Genomic DNA, 14,317 nt, shown 5'->3' on the forward strand with positions numbered 1-14,317 from the left:
TGGCACTGCTGCAACCCTTAAATGTTCTAGAAATGTTTAGGCAGCTCCACTTTCCTTCCACATTCCTAGACTGCTGCCGGTTATTTCATCTCCTTCCACTTTCTAGAGGACACTTTGGTTTTCAGTGCAAATGTATGTCTGGTACTATGCGTAGTCTTCAAGTGCAGGAGAGGGGGAAGATGGGCTCCTACATCTTTAACTGCTTCACCAGGGCTTGACCTGTGTATGCAGAGATCTCTCTTTGAGTCCTCACTACTGCATTTTGGGAATCAGAAAATAAGAACAGTCAAGGTACAGCCTCAGTCATTGGTTCTGAATACTGGTTGTGAAGTCCAGAATACTGGTTAACATCATCTGAATTTGTGTGATCTTTCTCCAAGGTCTGTGTATTCACTGGGTCATTGCTCCCCATGGTCCTGGGCTCCTTGTTATGTGGAATAGATGTTTCTTAGCAGAATTAAAGGATTCAAGTCTGGCCCTGATGAGGGAGGTTGGTGAGCAGGCAGGTCAACATCCCTCCACACCAAATCCAGCCAACTGCTACAGTTTCTCAATTCCATAATTCCATGAATGCATAGCAAGCCAATAACTTTGCCTTATGAAGCACAATATGATACATCTACAGATTCCCAGGGAACTGTGGTAATACGGAAACAGTTAAAGAACTTTTGAATGTAATACGTTTGATTTGAAAATATAGACACAAGCTAAAATTAGAAGGAGCCATATAGAAAAGATGCTATGTAATCGCAAAGGTGGTAGGTAGGTTTACAAAAAATTGGTTATCAAAGGTTGAGGGTTGTGGGAGGTAGGGACTGATAAGGAATGTTACAGTTGGACTAGGAAAGAGAGGACAATGTGTGTATATTATTTGCCTACAAATGACCAACATGGACTGTCCATTTTTAAAACTCCAAGAATGGGTTTTCAGTATTACCCAATGAAGAAATATCATTTGAAGAGATACACATGATTAAACCACATAAACTTCACAGTATGTGTACATGTATGAAACAAACTTTAGCAGAGCTCTCAGGCAGATGTCTTGCATAAGCTAAGCTTTTGGTTTAACTTCTTCTTTGTGGCATTCTGCTCTTTAGGAAACCATCAAGAAGAAACCAAAACCAGAAAGCAGCTCTGAATGAATAGGCAGGAAGCTATAGGGAGAAAAGGAAAATCCACATGGGATGCCCATCTTATGCAGACATGAAACTCATGCTGTGGGAATGAATCTTGGGTTCTAAGGGCAAAGGAGGGAAGATAGTGCTACCTGGCCACTGAGAATCACATGTGTTCTACACTTTTCTCCAGATGTTTCTCCATCTCAAGGCATTACCAGTCTACAGCTTCTGAAAGGACAGAATTAGGAAACATTCTTTAAAAGGTCAATTGATGAACATGAGCTATCTCAAAATCAAACTTGGCATCTGAAGCTCAGAACTCTCAACTTAGGTCTGAATGGAAGCCAACCCAGTTGCATGGGGAGAGTCCCACACATTAGATGTTGAACTATGAGAGGGAGAGTTAACCATAGTCAGCTGTCCTCTCTGCTTCATGTGGTATCTTCTTTGTGACCTGCTTCAGGTTACTGTTGGGTGGACCCAACTAATGATTTACTGTGAGCCACCAGCTTCAACAGCAAAAACAACAAAAACAGACATTGTGTAGCCACATACTTTTAAAGAAGAGAGGGTATGGGGAAGCTCATGTTTGTAGGAGTTCATTACACATCTACAGGCATACAAAGAAGAAAAATTAAAATGCAGCAATCAAGGCAGTGCAACCTTTGAACTGTATTTTACATTTGACTTAAAGTTTTGTTGATAACTAGTTGTATGAGCTGTCCCTTACTGAGAGTATAGATGTTTTCTTTCACTGGTGATGCCCGGTAAATTACACATCCATCAGTGATATGCTTACAGTATTAGAAAAATAAAAATCATTCATCTTGTCCTATAAATAAAAAAATGGAGACGTTTTTCCCATCATTTCAGTCTGATTGGGCACTGAAAACCCAAATGTTGGGGAAGTCCTGTGTATATGTCAGTAAAGCACTATGGCCAATAGGGAACCAAGATAGGTGGGACTAGGAGTCCAGGAGGACACAGGGAGTCAAGATGCAACCACCATAGGGGTCAGAAGCCTGGAAACTTTGCTCCAGTAAGAGAAATACTTAGAATAACAATTATGGGGTAAATACTTAAGTCGGAGGTAGCCAGTAAGAAACAAGCAAGGCCAACAGCTTCATAATTAATATAGCCTCCTGTGTGTTATTTGGGACTGATGCGGCTCTGGAATCAGGCTGGCAGGAAGGCTTCTCTCAAGGAAAAGGCTTCTCTTTACACCCAAACAACCTGGATTCCTTTACATTTGTGATCACTAAAACTTCATTTTTAAAGTTTGTATTTTTCTGCAACATAACAAAAATTTTGAGAATAGCAATATATACGGGCGTGGGATAAATAAGAAAGGCAAATAGGAGTAAATTGACATCAAGAAAGTTTCTTTTTTAATATTCCTTCTGGATCATATGGTGACCTAAGAATGCAAACATTATTGCATGCTTCTCAAATTCCCTACGAGACCAAAAATATGAGCAAAAATTAGATTATTTTGAAGTTTTCACTTAAAATCATTTTTAACATAGCCTGAGAATCTGTGACATCAAATTGTGAGCACCATTTAATAAAAAGGCCTTCCAAAAGGTTCTCCCTCCATGAAACTGTGATGCTTTAACAATGTTCACAATTTTTGTTTCATTTACAGTATCAGCTAGAAATATAATTTCATGCTTGCATGAGAAAACACAATTGTTTTCAGCTTCAAGGACTGTCTGTGATTATTTCTCAGGGATTTCTGAATATCCTGTTACCTAGTAGGAAATCTCTTCTAAAACTCATAATTAAAGTTGTCCTGGATTTTAAAGATCCCCTGATGTTAAATTAGGAGAGTGTGGTGAGATATTGTTTGCGGTTTATTAAAGCTTGCCTGAGAATTCAGAAAGCAAAGTCAGCCTCAGGCCATAGAAGCCAGGCACACACCTTTAATCCCAGCAGCCAGAAGCTAGGAGGTGGTAGCTCATACCTTTAATCCTAGGACTCATGATTAAGAGATAGATGGATCTCTGAGAGACCAAGACCACCCAGATCTACACAAGAGTGAATCACTCTAAAAGAGAATTATCCCAATATTAGAGAAGTACATAAGACAGAAGCAAAGTCTCAGAGAGGCTTTTCATTCTCCAGTCACACCAATGACAGACAGCAGTTTGAGAATTGGTGAGAACTTATAAAGTGAGGTTTTTGGCCCATTAGGGTCCCGTCACCCTTGAGTCCCTAATAAACACACAAAGACTTATATTAACTATAAATCTGTTGGCCAATTACTAGGGCTTCTTATTGGCTAGCTCTGCCTTAATTATTAACCCATCTCTATTAATTTAAGAATTTCCACATGGCCTTACTAGAGAAGGGTCCAGACCTGTTACTCCTTCCTCCACTACATGGTGACTCCTCTCTGCCTACATATCCCAGAATTCTCCTCATCTGGTAGCTCCACCTATCCTCCTGCCTCATTGGCCACAGTGTTTTATTCATGAACCAATAAGAGAAACATATACACATAGGGACTTCCCCTATCATCTTCTCTTTTCTGTCTAAATGAAAAGAAGGGTTTTAATTTTAACATAGTAAAATTATATATAACAAAACAGTTATCAAGTAAGAAATATAATTATAATATTTAGTCCATTAACATTTAGCAAGATTTAAAGAAAATATTATATCATCTATTCTTTTTGTGAGTCTAAAGTTTTATATGTCACATATCTATTATCATAATAAGGAAAACTATAACCACAGTCTTCAAAGACCACAGAAGGATAATATGTAAACTCAAGAATTGACAGAGACATCTTGCTGCCTAGTCAGTCACCCAAAGTTCCTCTGTAATGTTGGAGTGATGGGAAATGTCATTCTGTAAATATGTCTCTCTTATTAGTTGATGAATAAAGCACTGTTGGCCAATAGGGATGAAAGATAGGTGGGACTAGGAGTCAAGGAGGATTATGGGAAAGGTAGTCAAGAGTAGAGAGTTGCCATGTGATCTTGGGAAGAGAGGACACATGAGGCTGTGTTCTCGGTAAGACAAAGAGATTGATTTAATAATAAATATTATTATTATGTAAAATATATAGATTAGTAATTATGGGTTAATAATTAAGTCAGAGGTAGCCAATGAGAAGCCATAGCAAACAGCCAACAGCTTCATAATTAATATAGCCGCTCCTGTGTTATTTGGGGGCTGAGACAGCAGCGGGACTCAGGTGGCTGGTGGGAAGAATGCACGGTACATATGGCACCTGGACTTGGGACACAAATTTTCACTTAACAAAAGCTTAACAAGGTAATCCCAGCACTCGGGAGGCAGAGGCAGGCGGATCTCTGTGAGTTCGAGGCCAGGCTGGACTGACAGTCTCCAAAACAATACAGAGAAACCCTGTCTCGTAAAAACAACAACAACAACAAAAAAAAAAAAAAAAAAAAAAAGCTTAAAAGGGATTTTAAAAGCAAAAGAACAGAGAGAAGAAAACTGGGGTTTGTTTCCAGGCCACATTCCTGTGTCTGAGAGTTGCCACTGGAGTTCCCATCCCGGTGGGAGCCAACACACCCCAGCATCCTAGTTTCCCTATCCACCCACAGGACTAGGCAAACTGGGTCCTCTTTCTGGGCCATGTTCCTGTGCCTGGGAACTGCCACTGTGGCTCCCATCCTGTTGGTAGCAAGTGCAGCCCAGCATCCTAGTCTATTTCTCTGCCCACAGGACTAGGAAGAGGAGAGCTACCAGATTATTGGACTTGTTTGCACCCACCAGAAGGGAACTCTGGTCCTGTACCCACCAGGAGAAGAAGAGGCTCTTTCTGCAGCCACTGGAAGAAGGGACGGGAAGGAGACAATATAAAAACACTCAGCAACAGAAAAACCAATATGACACCATCAGAATCTAGAGACTCTACACCAGCAAGACTTGAACATTCCAATACAAATAAGAATGACATTAAAAACAACTTCATGAAAATGATAGAGGTCCTCAAAGAGGAAATGAAAAAAATCCCTTAAAGAAATGGAAGAAAAAACAAACCAAAAAATGCAAGAAATGGAGGAAAAGACAAAGCAAAATTATCAAGAAACAATACAAACAGTACAAGTGTTGAAAGCTGAAATAGAGACAATAAAAAAAACACACAGTCCGAAGGAAAGCTGGAAATAGAAAATCTGGGCAAATGGTCAGGTACTACAGATGCAAGCATAACCAACAGAATACAGGAAATATGGGACACCATGAAAAACTAAACCTAAGAATAATAGGTATGGAAGAAGGTGAAGAAACCCAACTCAAAGGTGCAGAAAGCATATTCAACAAAATCATAGAAGAAAACTTTCCCAACCTAAAGAAAGACATGCAAATGAAGGTACAAGAAGCTTACAGAACATCAAATAGAGTGGACCACAAAAGTCACCTGAACACATAATAATCAAGCCCCCAAACATACAGAATAAAGAAAGAATATTAAGAGCAGCTGAGGAAAAAGGCCAAGTAATGTATATTACACCTGACTTCTCCATGGAAGCTCTAAAAGCCAGAAGGTCCTGGATAGTCTACCAACACTAACAGACCATGGATGCCAGCCCAGACTGCTATTCCCAGCAAAAATTTCAATCTTTATAGATGGAGAAAACAAGATATCCCATGACAAAACCAGATTAAACAATACATATCCACTGACCCAGCCCTACAGAAAGTTCTGGAAGGAAAACTCCAACCCAAGGAAGTTAACTACAACCAGAAAACATAGGCAAAAGATAATCCCACTTTACCAACAGGCAATAGAAAATGGGGTGGAAATTCACATACAATTCCACCACCAATCACCATTTCAAAACAAACAAGAATGAGCAATCAATGGTCATTAATTTCTCTGAATATTAATGGTCTTAATTCGTCCATAAAAAGACACAGGCTAAGCCGGGCGGTGGTGGCGCATGCCTTTAATCCCAGCACTCGGGAGGCAGAGGCAGGCGGATCTCTGTGAGTTCGAGGCTGGGCTGGACAGACAGCCTCGAAAACAATACAGAGAAACCCTGTCTCATAAAAACCAAAAAAAAAAAAGGAAAAAAAGACACAGGCTGATATAATGGATTCGAAGACAGAGTTCATCCTTCTGCTACATACAAGAAACACACCTCAGCTTCGAAGACAGATATTACCTAAGAGTTAAGGGTTGGGAAAAGATTTTCCAATCAAATGGACCCAAGAAACAAGTAGGGATAGTAATCCTAATATCTAACAAGTTAGACTTTAAACAAAAATCAATCAAAAGAGATGAAAGAGGTCACTTCATACTCATCACAGGAGAAATTCACCAAGATGAAGTCTCAATTCTGAACATCTATGCTCCAAATACAAAGCCATCCATGTTCGTAAAAGAAACATTACTAAAACTCAAAGCACATATAAAACCTCACACATGTATAGTGGGAGGCTTCAACACCCACTCTCACCACTAGATAGGGCCACAAGACAGAAACTTAACAAGGATACGAAGGACTTAATAGAATGACCCAATTGGGTTTAACAGACATCTATAGAACACTCCTTCCAAACACAAAAGAATATACCTTCTTCTCAGCTCCACATGGAACCTTCTCAAAAATCGACACATACTTGGCAACATAGCAAACCTCAACAGGTACAAAAAATTGGAATAATTCCATGTATCTTATCAGACCACCATGCATTAAAGTTAGAATTCAACAATAACACAAATAGCAGAGACCCTTCAAACTCATGGAAATTGAATAATGCACAATTGCATCACTCCTGGGTCAAAGAAGAAATAAAAAAAGAAATTAAAGACTTCCTAGAATTCAATGAGAATGAAGACACAACATACACAAACTTATGGGACACTTTGAAAGCAGTGCTAAGAGGAAAGTTCATAGCACTAAGTGCCCACATGAAGAAACTGGAGAATAGTCACTCTGGAGAATTATCAGCACAATTAAAAGCTCTAGAACAAAAGGAAGCAAACTCACCCTGGCAGACTAGGTGCCAGGAAATAATCAAATTGGGGGCTGAGATCAATAAAGTAGAAATTAGGAAATTAATACAAAGAATCAATGTAACAGAGAGTTGGTTCTTTGAGAAAATCAACAAGATAGGCAAACCTTTATCAAAACTTACCAAATGGCAAAGTATGATCATGCAAATTAACAAAATCAGAAATGAAAAGGGGGACATAACAACGGACACTGAAGAAATACAGAGAATAATCAGGTCATATTGGGAAAACCTTTACTCTACAAAAATTCAAAAATCTAAAGGAAATGGACAATTTCCTGGATAGATATCAATTATCAAAATTAAATCAAGAACAGATAAGCAATCTAAACAGACCTATAACCCATAATGAAATAGAAGCAGTCATCAAAAGTCTCTCAAGCAAATAAAGCTCAGGCCCAGATAGTTTCAGTGCAGAATTCTTCTAGAAATTCAAACAAGAGCTAATACTAATACTCCTCAAAATGTTCCACACAATAGAAGCAGAAGGATCATTGTCACATGCTTCCTAGGAGTCTACAATTACCTTGGTATCGAAGCCACAGAAAGCTACAACTAAGAAAGAGAACTACAGATCAATCTGCCTCATGAACATTGAATTTTAAAATATTGGCAAATCAAATACAAGAACACATGAGAAAAATCAACCACCATGCTCAAGTAGAATTCATCCCAGGGATGCAAGGATAATTGAACATACGAAAATCCATCAATGTAATCCACCATATAAACAAACTGCAAAAGAAAAATCACATACTTTCCTCACTAGATGCTGAAAAACCCTTTGATAAAATCCAACACCACTCCATGATAAAGGTCTTGGAGAGATCAGGAATAAGAGGAACATAACTAAACATAATAAAAGCAATATACAGCAAACTGACAGCCAACATCAAACTAAATGGAGAGAAACTCAGTACAATTCCTCCAAAATCAGGAACAAGACAATGTTGTCCACTCTTTCCATATCTCTCAATATTGTAAGGGAACTATTTAGAGCAATAAGACAACAAAAGGAGATCAAAGGGATACAAACTGGAAAGGAAGAAGTCAAACATTCGCTATTTGCAGATGACATGATAGTTTATACAAGTGACCCAAAAAATTCTACCAGGGAACTCCTACAGCTGATAAACACTTTCAGCAAAATGGCAGGATACAAGATTAACTCAAAAAATCAGTAGCCCTACTACATACAGACAAGAAATGGGCTGAGAAAGAAATTAGAGAAACATCATTCTTTATAATAGCCACAAACAACATAAAATATCTTGGGGTAATGCTAACCAAAGAAGTGAAAGACCTGTTTAGCAAGAACTTTAAGTCTTTAAAGAAAGAAATTAAAGATGATACCAGAAAATGGAAAGATCTCCTATGCTCTTGGATAGGTAAGAAAGCAGGGAGGTACTGGAAATATATCAGAAAGAAAGCTGTATGCACACATATGTTCGTTATATATGGTATGTATTACTTGTATACAGTACATAATGCATACTATATATGTTTATAAATACTCCCACTTTCAATTTCAGTCTAGGTTACTGATCACTATCTAAAGTATTGCTTATTGAATATTGAATTCAGTGATTGATCTTCAGTTCCAATGTGTCTAATTGTAGGAATATTCAGCCTATTCTGACAGACAGAAAAGACCTTCAGTGTTTCAACGGTCTACACTGTTCCATTTACTATTTCTATCTTTCCTTGAAGTGTTGGTTTGATGGTTGAAGGATCCTCATCTGTTTAATTTCTCTTTCCTACTTTCTTAGAAAGAAAGCTCCGATGTTGCTTTGTGGCAATGAACCAAAAACTGGGATGTCTCTGGAAATGAAAGCTAAGAAGGGAACTGGTGAGTCACCCAAGTGAGACAGCAGCAGTAGCTACCATGATTCAGTGGAGAAGATCTGTGCTGATTAAATACAATAATGTTATGACAGTGACTGTATTTCCAAAGGATGTTCAGGTTCAATGCAATCCAAATCAAACTTTCAATAATGTTTCTCCCAGAACTATCACTTTTATAATACATATGGATTCATGAAGATACCAAAGGAAAAAAACAACATTGTATTGCTAGTGCACCACATCTGATTTCAAATTACAGCTGTATGTTTAAGACAGGGTTACTATGCCTTACCACAGAGGTCTCTTGCAGTCAGTGCAAATAAACACAGAGATGCACAACTGATCAATGAGCAGGGGTCTTGGACCCAACAGGGCAGCTGCATAAATGAACTGAGAGAGACTGTGACTGAATGAACAAGACCAAGCCACACAAAATCCCAATTGGGAAAAGGAGGCAAATACACCTCTCGCTGAGGAACTATGAGAACTGGCAGCTGCTAAGAAAGAGATTAACTAGTCTTCAGGGTTGGGGCCCCTAAATGGCACTACCTAAGCTCCAGCAGATGGCGGTGTATCCACGCATAACTAGAAGCTCCAAGAAAAGAAGGATGAAATGGAGGAGGAGGAAGAGTAGGAGGATGAGGAGGAGAAAATGCAGTGAAATTGAGAGGGCACAGTAGTGTCTCAAAGGATTAATTTTAGAATGTTTCACTTCCCAGGTGGGATTATTTCCAAGAGATGTTTCATGAAGCCACTATGCATGAGGTTGATTTCCTAATTTCTCCCTGGTACGTTTGTGTTATTTAGGCAGGCTAACCATTTTTCTGTGATCTTTTTAAATCACTGTACATGATCTCACTTATATTTAGAACCCAGAGCTATTAAACTCTTAGTAGTTGGGAGTAGATGAGAGGTAGCAGAGGTCAACCAGGCCTGAGGAAGGATTAACTGAGGACTATTAGAATATTAGGTCAAAGAGGACTAAGTCACAATGTGACAGGAGCAAGAGTCTCTGGCTTTCCACTGCTCAGCATGCTGGCTGCACATCCAGAAGACTATATACTGGAGAGAAGTAAGAAACATAGTTAGGGTTTGTCTAAACATAAGCAGTGCACACATGTAACCTGTATGATTTTGGGGCATTTGTGTGATGCTTATGGTGTAGGGTATAAACTGAAAAAACATTGGAAAAATGGAAAAAATATACAATTAATAAATCAGAAGTGTTTTATATAGCAAAATTTATTGAATATAAAATAATAAAATTGCAAATTATGGCTTGCTACAGAAAAGACAATATATAACTGTTAGATATAGCTTAAAAGACTTAAATTATATAAATAGTAAAATAAATAAAACTCTATATGCATAGAAATTACTGGATTGATGCAGGAGCAAATGCCTTTATATACAGATATTAAAAATTTTGAAAACCTGTAAAGAATAAAAAAGGCAAAGCAGATTCATTTTGCAATCATTTATAGAACACAGAAAATAAAGTCTTTTCATATATACTTGCTACCTCAAAGAAAATATAAAATATCAAATTATGATGGATTGTTAAATCGCAACAATAAATAAATACATAAACAAACAAACAACTTTGAATGGATGGAAAAGAAATGTCTTACATATAGACACAGTATTCCTTATTGGGTTTGTGACAAAATAATTAAGAATCTTGAGACTGCAGAATCTGAGCAGCAAGGTGCAATGTCCTAGTCCAGGAGAGTCCTCTCCACTTTGCTCAGGACTTACTCCTCCTCCTCACTCAATCTTGCCATCAAGTTGGCTGAGGAAGACAGGGCTCTCCAGATTTCTGCTCTGACCACCTCCCAGGCACAGGGGCTGTGGTTCTTCTCTCTCAGGTACACAGTGATCCTCTGGAAGTATTTCCTCACTGCCACCAGGGAGTCTTCCTGGCTCAGGGCAGGTTCCTGCTCCCCCACCTGCTGCATCAGACAGGCTTGCAGGTCACTGAGCTGCTGGTGGAGGCCAGTGCAGAATGTGTCTAGGAGGGCTGTCTCCCAAGCAGCAGATGAGTCCTTGGAGCTGAAGAGGATCAGGACCTGCTGGGTCAGCTCCTGCAGGACAGGGATGGCTTGAACCTTCTGCATGTGCTGGGCATCCACCTTCTCCAGAGGGAATGCAAAGTCCTTTCTGTCCTTCAGGCAGGAGAGAGGGGAGAGTCTCCTCATTTCTTTCAGGAGTGTCAAGGCTCTCTTGTTCCTGAAGTTATGAGTCTGAGGCAGGTCACATCCCAGACAGCAGGTTGACCAGTAGCTCATCACCACGAGGGCCATCAGGAAAGCACAGGGTTTAGTCATTGTGGATGCTGCAGATGCTGCTGGTCCTCTGGGCTATGTGGTCCTGATCTGCCCCCTCTAGATTCTCTGAAGACCATGCTGTGCCCATCTACCTTTAATAGGGGAAACTCTATAGTTTCCATTTTCTGAATGCCCTCCCCTTCTCCCCAATTCTGTTTTCACTTTTTTCCATCCATTCTCTGCTTGTGTCTGGGCATTTTTCTCACCCATTTTTGTTTTCATTACTGCTTTCTCTTTCACTGCTCTCCTAAAGAAATCTGCATCAGAGGTTTTCTTTCCCTAAATGAAATTGTCATTAACTAGAAACCACACATGTAATTCAACTTTTGAACATAATGTAAAGAAAAATTTGTTCTAAAAATTTTAAAGATATTGAAATTTAGTTTATTATTTAATTTCTGTTATATCAAATGCATAATTTTAAAACATAATCTAAGGTGTGATGCATATTGATTGTTTCAAAATTAAAAATGTCAATGTAATGGGCCAAGCACTTGGGCTGAGATCCTGGAGTTCATTTGAAGAGAGGGAGGAGAGATATTATGAACAAGGGGGCTCAAGACCATGATGGGGAAAATCATAGAGGCAGCTGACCCAAGCTAGTGGAAGCTCATACCCTATGGACTGATTCCTGAAGAACCTGTATGGGACCTAACTGGACCCTCTGAATCTGGGTGACAGCTATGTGACTTGATCTGTTGGGGGTGCTGGAGTGGCACCAGGACCTAACCCAAGGGCATGAACTGGCTGTTGGAGCCTATCCCCTATAGTGGGAAACCTTCCTTAACCTTGAACAGAATGAGGGGCTTGGTTCTGTCTCAACTTGGTATGCTAGACTTTGTGGACTCCCTAAGGAAAGCTTTACCCCTCTGAGGAGTGGATGGGAGTGGGAAGGGAGGAGGCAGAGGGACGGTGGAAGGGAAGGTAGGGGGAATGGGGTTGTTATGTAAAATGAAAAATAGTTTTTTAAATAAGAAATGTCAATGCAATAGTACACTTCATATTTTTCCAGTGTTTAATGGGCTGAAATTACTACCTTCACTAACTTTTATATTAACTTGTATGTATGTTTAATTTTAATAATCATTGTATATTAGCTACTTATTCAATGATTTATGTCATCATGAGATGCCAATGTGTAAAGGCTTGCTGTCCGACCTGGAGGAGCTGAGGCCTGTAGTCTGTCCTTTGCCCACCACATCCATGCTGTGGCACTCTTGAGGCTGCACACACAATTACTCACACACACACACACACACACAAACACACATATACATACACACACCCATACCTACATACACACTCCAGCATACACACACACATACACAGAAATACACATTCACATAAACAAACACATAAACACACATTCCCACACACAAAGGCAGTTGCATACACATTTACACTTTCGTACATGTTCACAACCCAGAGAGCCAAACACACACCTATATTCATACACATATGCACACACACCTATATAACACCCATAATACACTAATGCATACACACATACACACACAAGCTCTCTCTTACATACACACCTATTCATAATGCTCATAAACATATATGCACACTCCTAGTAATATACCAGAGTAATAAGAGTAATAACATCTCAAAACCAAAAATTTCATTTGTTACACAACTTTAAATCCTTATATTTATGGACTTATTCACCCTATGAGACTGGATCTCTTACCTGGTCTTCCTAACATGCTGGAGTCCAAAAGAAGTAGGCTCTAATGCCAATGAAGGAATGGACTTGCTATTGAGGTGAGAGTAAGCCAGCAAAGATCTAAATCTTCCTTCCTTCTGTCATGTCTTCTATGGGCTTCCAGCAGAAGGTGTGCCTCAGCATAGAGGTGGGTCTGCATACCTCAAAAGATCTGGGTTAAAGGTGAGTGGTCCCGCTCAAAGATCCAGATAAAATGTGTGCCTTTCCCTCTTAAAGATCCTGATTAGAAGTGGATCTCCCCACTTCAATAAGAAAAAAACCCTCACAGGAATTTTAGTTTGAGATGTTTACTTCTTATTAGTCTTGTGTATGATTGGGGTTATGTTTGTGAGCATTGTTTGTGTGTGTGTGTGTGTGTGTGTGTGAGAGAGAGAGAGAGAGAGAGCATTATGTGAGTGTATATGTGTTTGTGCACCAGTGTATGAGTGTGTATGTGTATGCATATATGTGTGTTTGTGTTGGTGTGTGTATGTGTGTGAAAGTGTAAATGTGCATGTGAGTGCGTTTGTGTATGGGAATGCATACTTACGTATGCGGGAATGTGAGTGTTATGTGTGCATGTGTTTATGTGAATGTCTATGAATGTGTATTTCTATGTGTGATGCTGTGTGTGTGTATATATATGCTGGAGTGGGAGTGTATGTATGTGTGCATAGGTGTGGGAGTGTATATATATATTTGTGCATGCATGTGTGTGTGTGTGTGTGTGTGTGTGTGTGTGAAGCCTCAAGATTGCCACAACGGTTACCTGGTGGTCAAAGGTCAAAGACTCAGCTCTACTTCAACCATGAGTTCCAGGAATCAAACTCAGCTCCTCCAGCTCATACAGCAAGGATTTACGCATCGAGACCTCATTATGACATGAATCATTGAATAAGTAGCTAATATACAATGATTATTAAATTAAACATACATATATGTTAATATTAAGTTAATGGAGGAATTTGAAGAGCATAATTTGAACCATTTAAACACTGGAAAAATTTAAAGTATACCATTACATTGACCTTTAAATTTAGAAACAATTAATATGCATCAAATCTTAAATTATAACTTAAAATTGTGGACTTTATATAAATAACTGTAGAAAATGTATTTATAAACTGAATTTCAATATCTTTTTATTGCAATTTTAGAATAATTTTGTCTTTACAGTATATGTATAAATTTCAAAAGTTGAATTATATGTGTGGTTCTTAGTTAATGGCAATTTCATTTAGGGAAAGAAAACCTCTGATGCAGATTTCTTTAGGAGAGCAGTGAAAGAGGAAGCAGTAATGAAAACAAAAATGGGTGA

General features: G+C 38.9%; 1 protein-coding gene across 1 annotated transcript; it reads right to left on the bottom strand.

The window, feature by feature from the left end:
• Positions 1-10,585: 10,585 nt before the first annotated feature.
• On the bottom strand, positions 10,586-11,305 carry LOC121144094 (interferon alpha-12-like). Its single transcript, XM_040757438.1, has one exon. It carries the CDS (start codon positions 11,289-11,291, stop codon positions 10,719-10,721), a length of 573 nt encoding a protein of 190 aa, XP_040613372.1. The 5' UTR covers positions 11,292-11,305; the 3' UTR covers positions 10,586-10,718.
• Positions 11,306-14,317: the final 3,012 nt, after the last annotated feature.

The sequence above is a fragment of the Mesocricetus auratus genome, unplaced genomic scaffold, assembly GCF_017639785.1.
Source record: "Mesocricetus auratus isolate SY011 unplaced genomic scaffold, BCM_Maur_2.0 Super-Scaffold_100014, whole genome shotgun sequence".
Classification (NCBI taxonomy): domain Eukaryota; kingdom Metazoa; phylum Chordata; class Mammalia; order Rodentia; family Cricetidae; genus Mesocricetus; species Mesocricetus auratus.

What these genes read in the sequence shown, in the direction of transcription:
- LOC121144094 (XM_040757438.1), bottom strand. Translation starts at nt 11,291, where the DNA reads ATGACTAAACCCTGTGCTTTCCTGATGGCCCTCGTGGTGATGAGCTAC.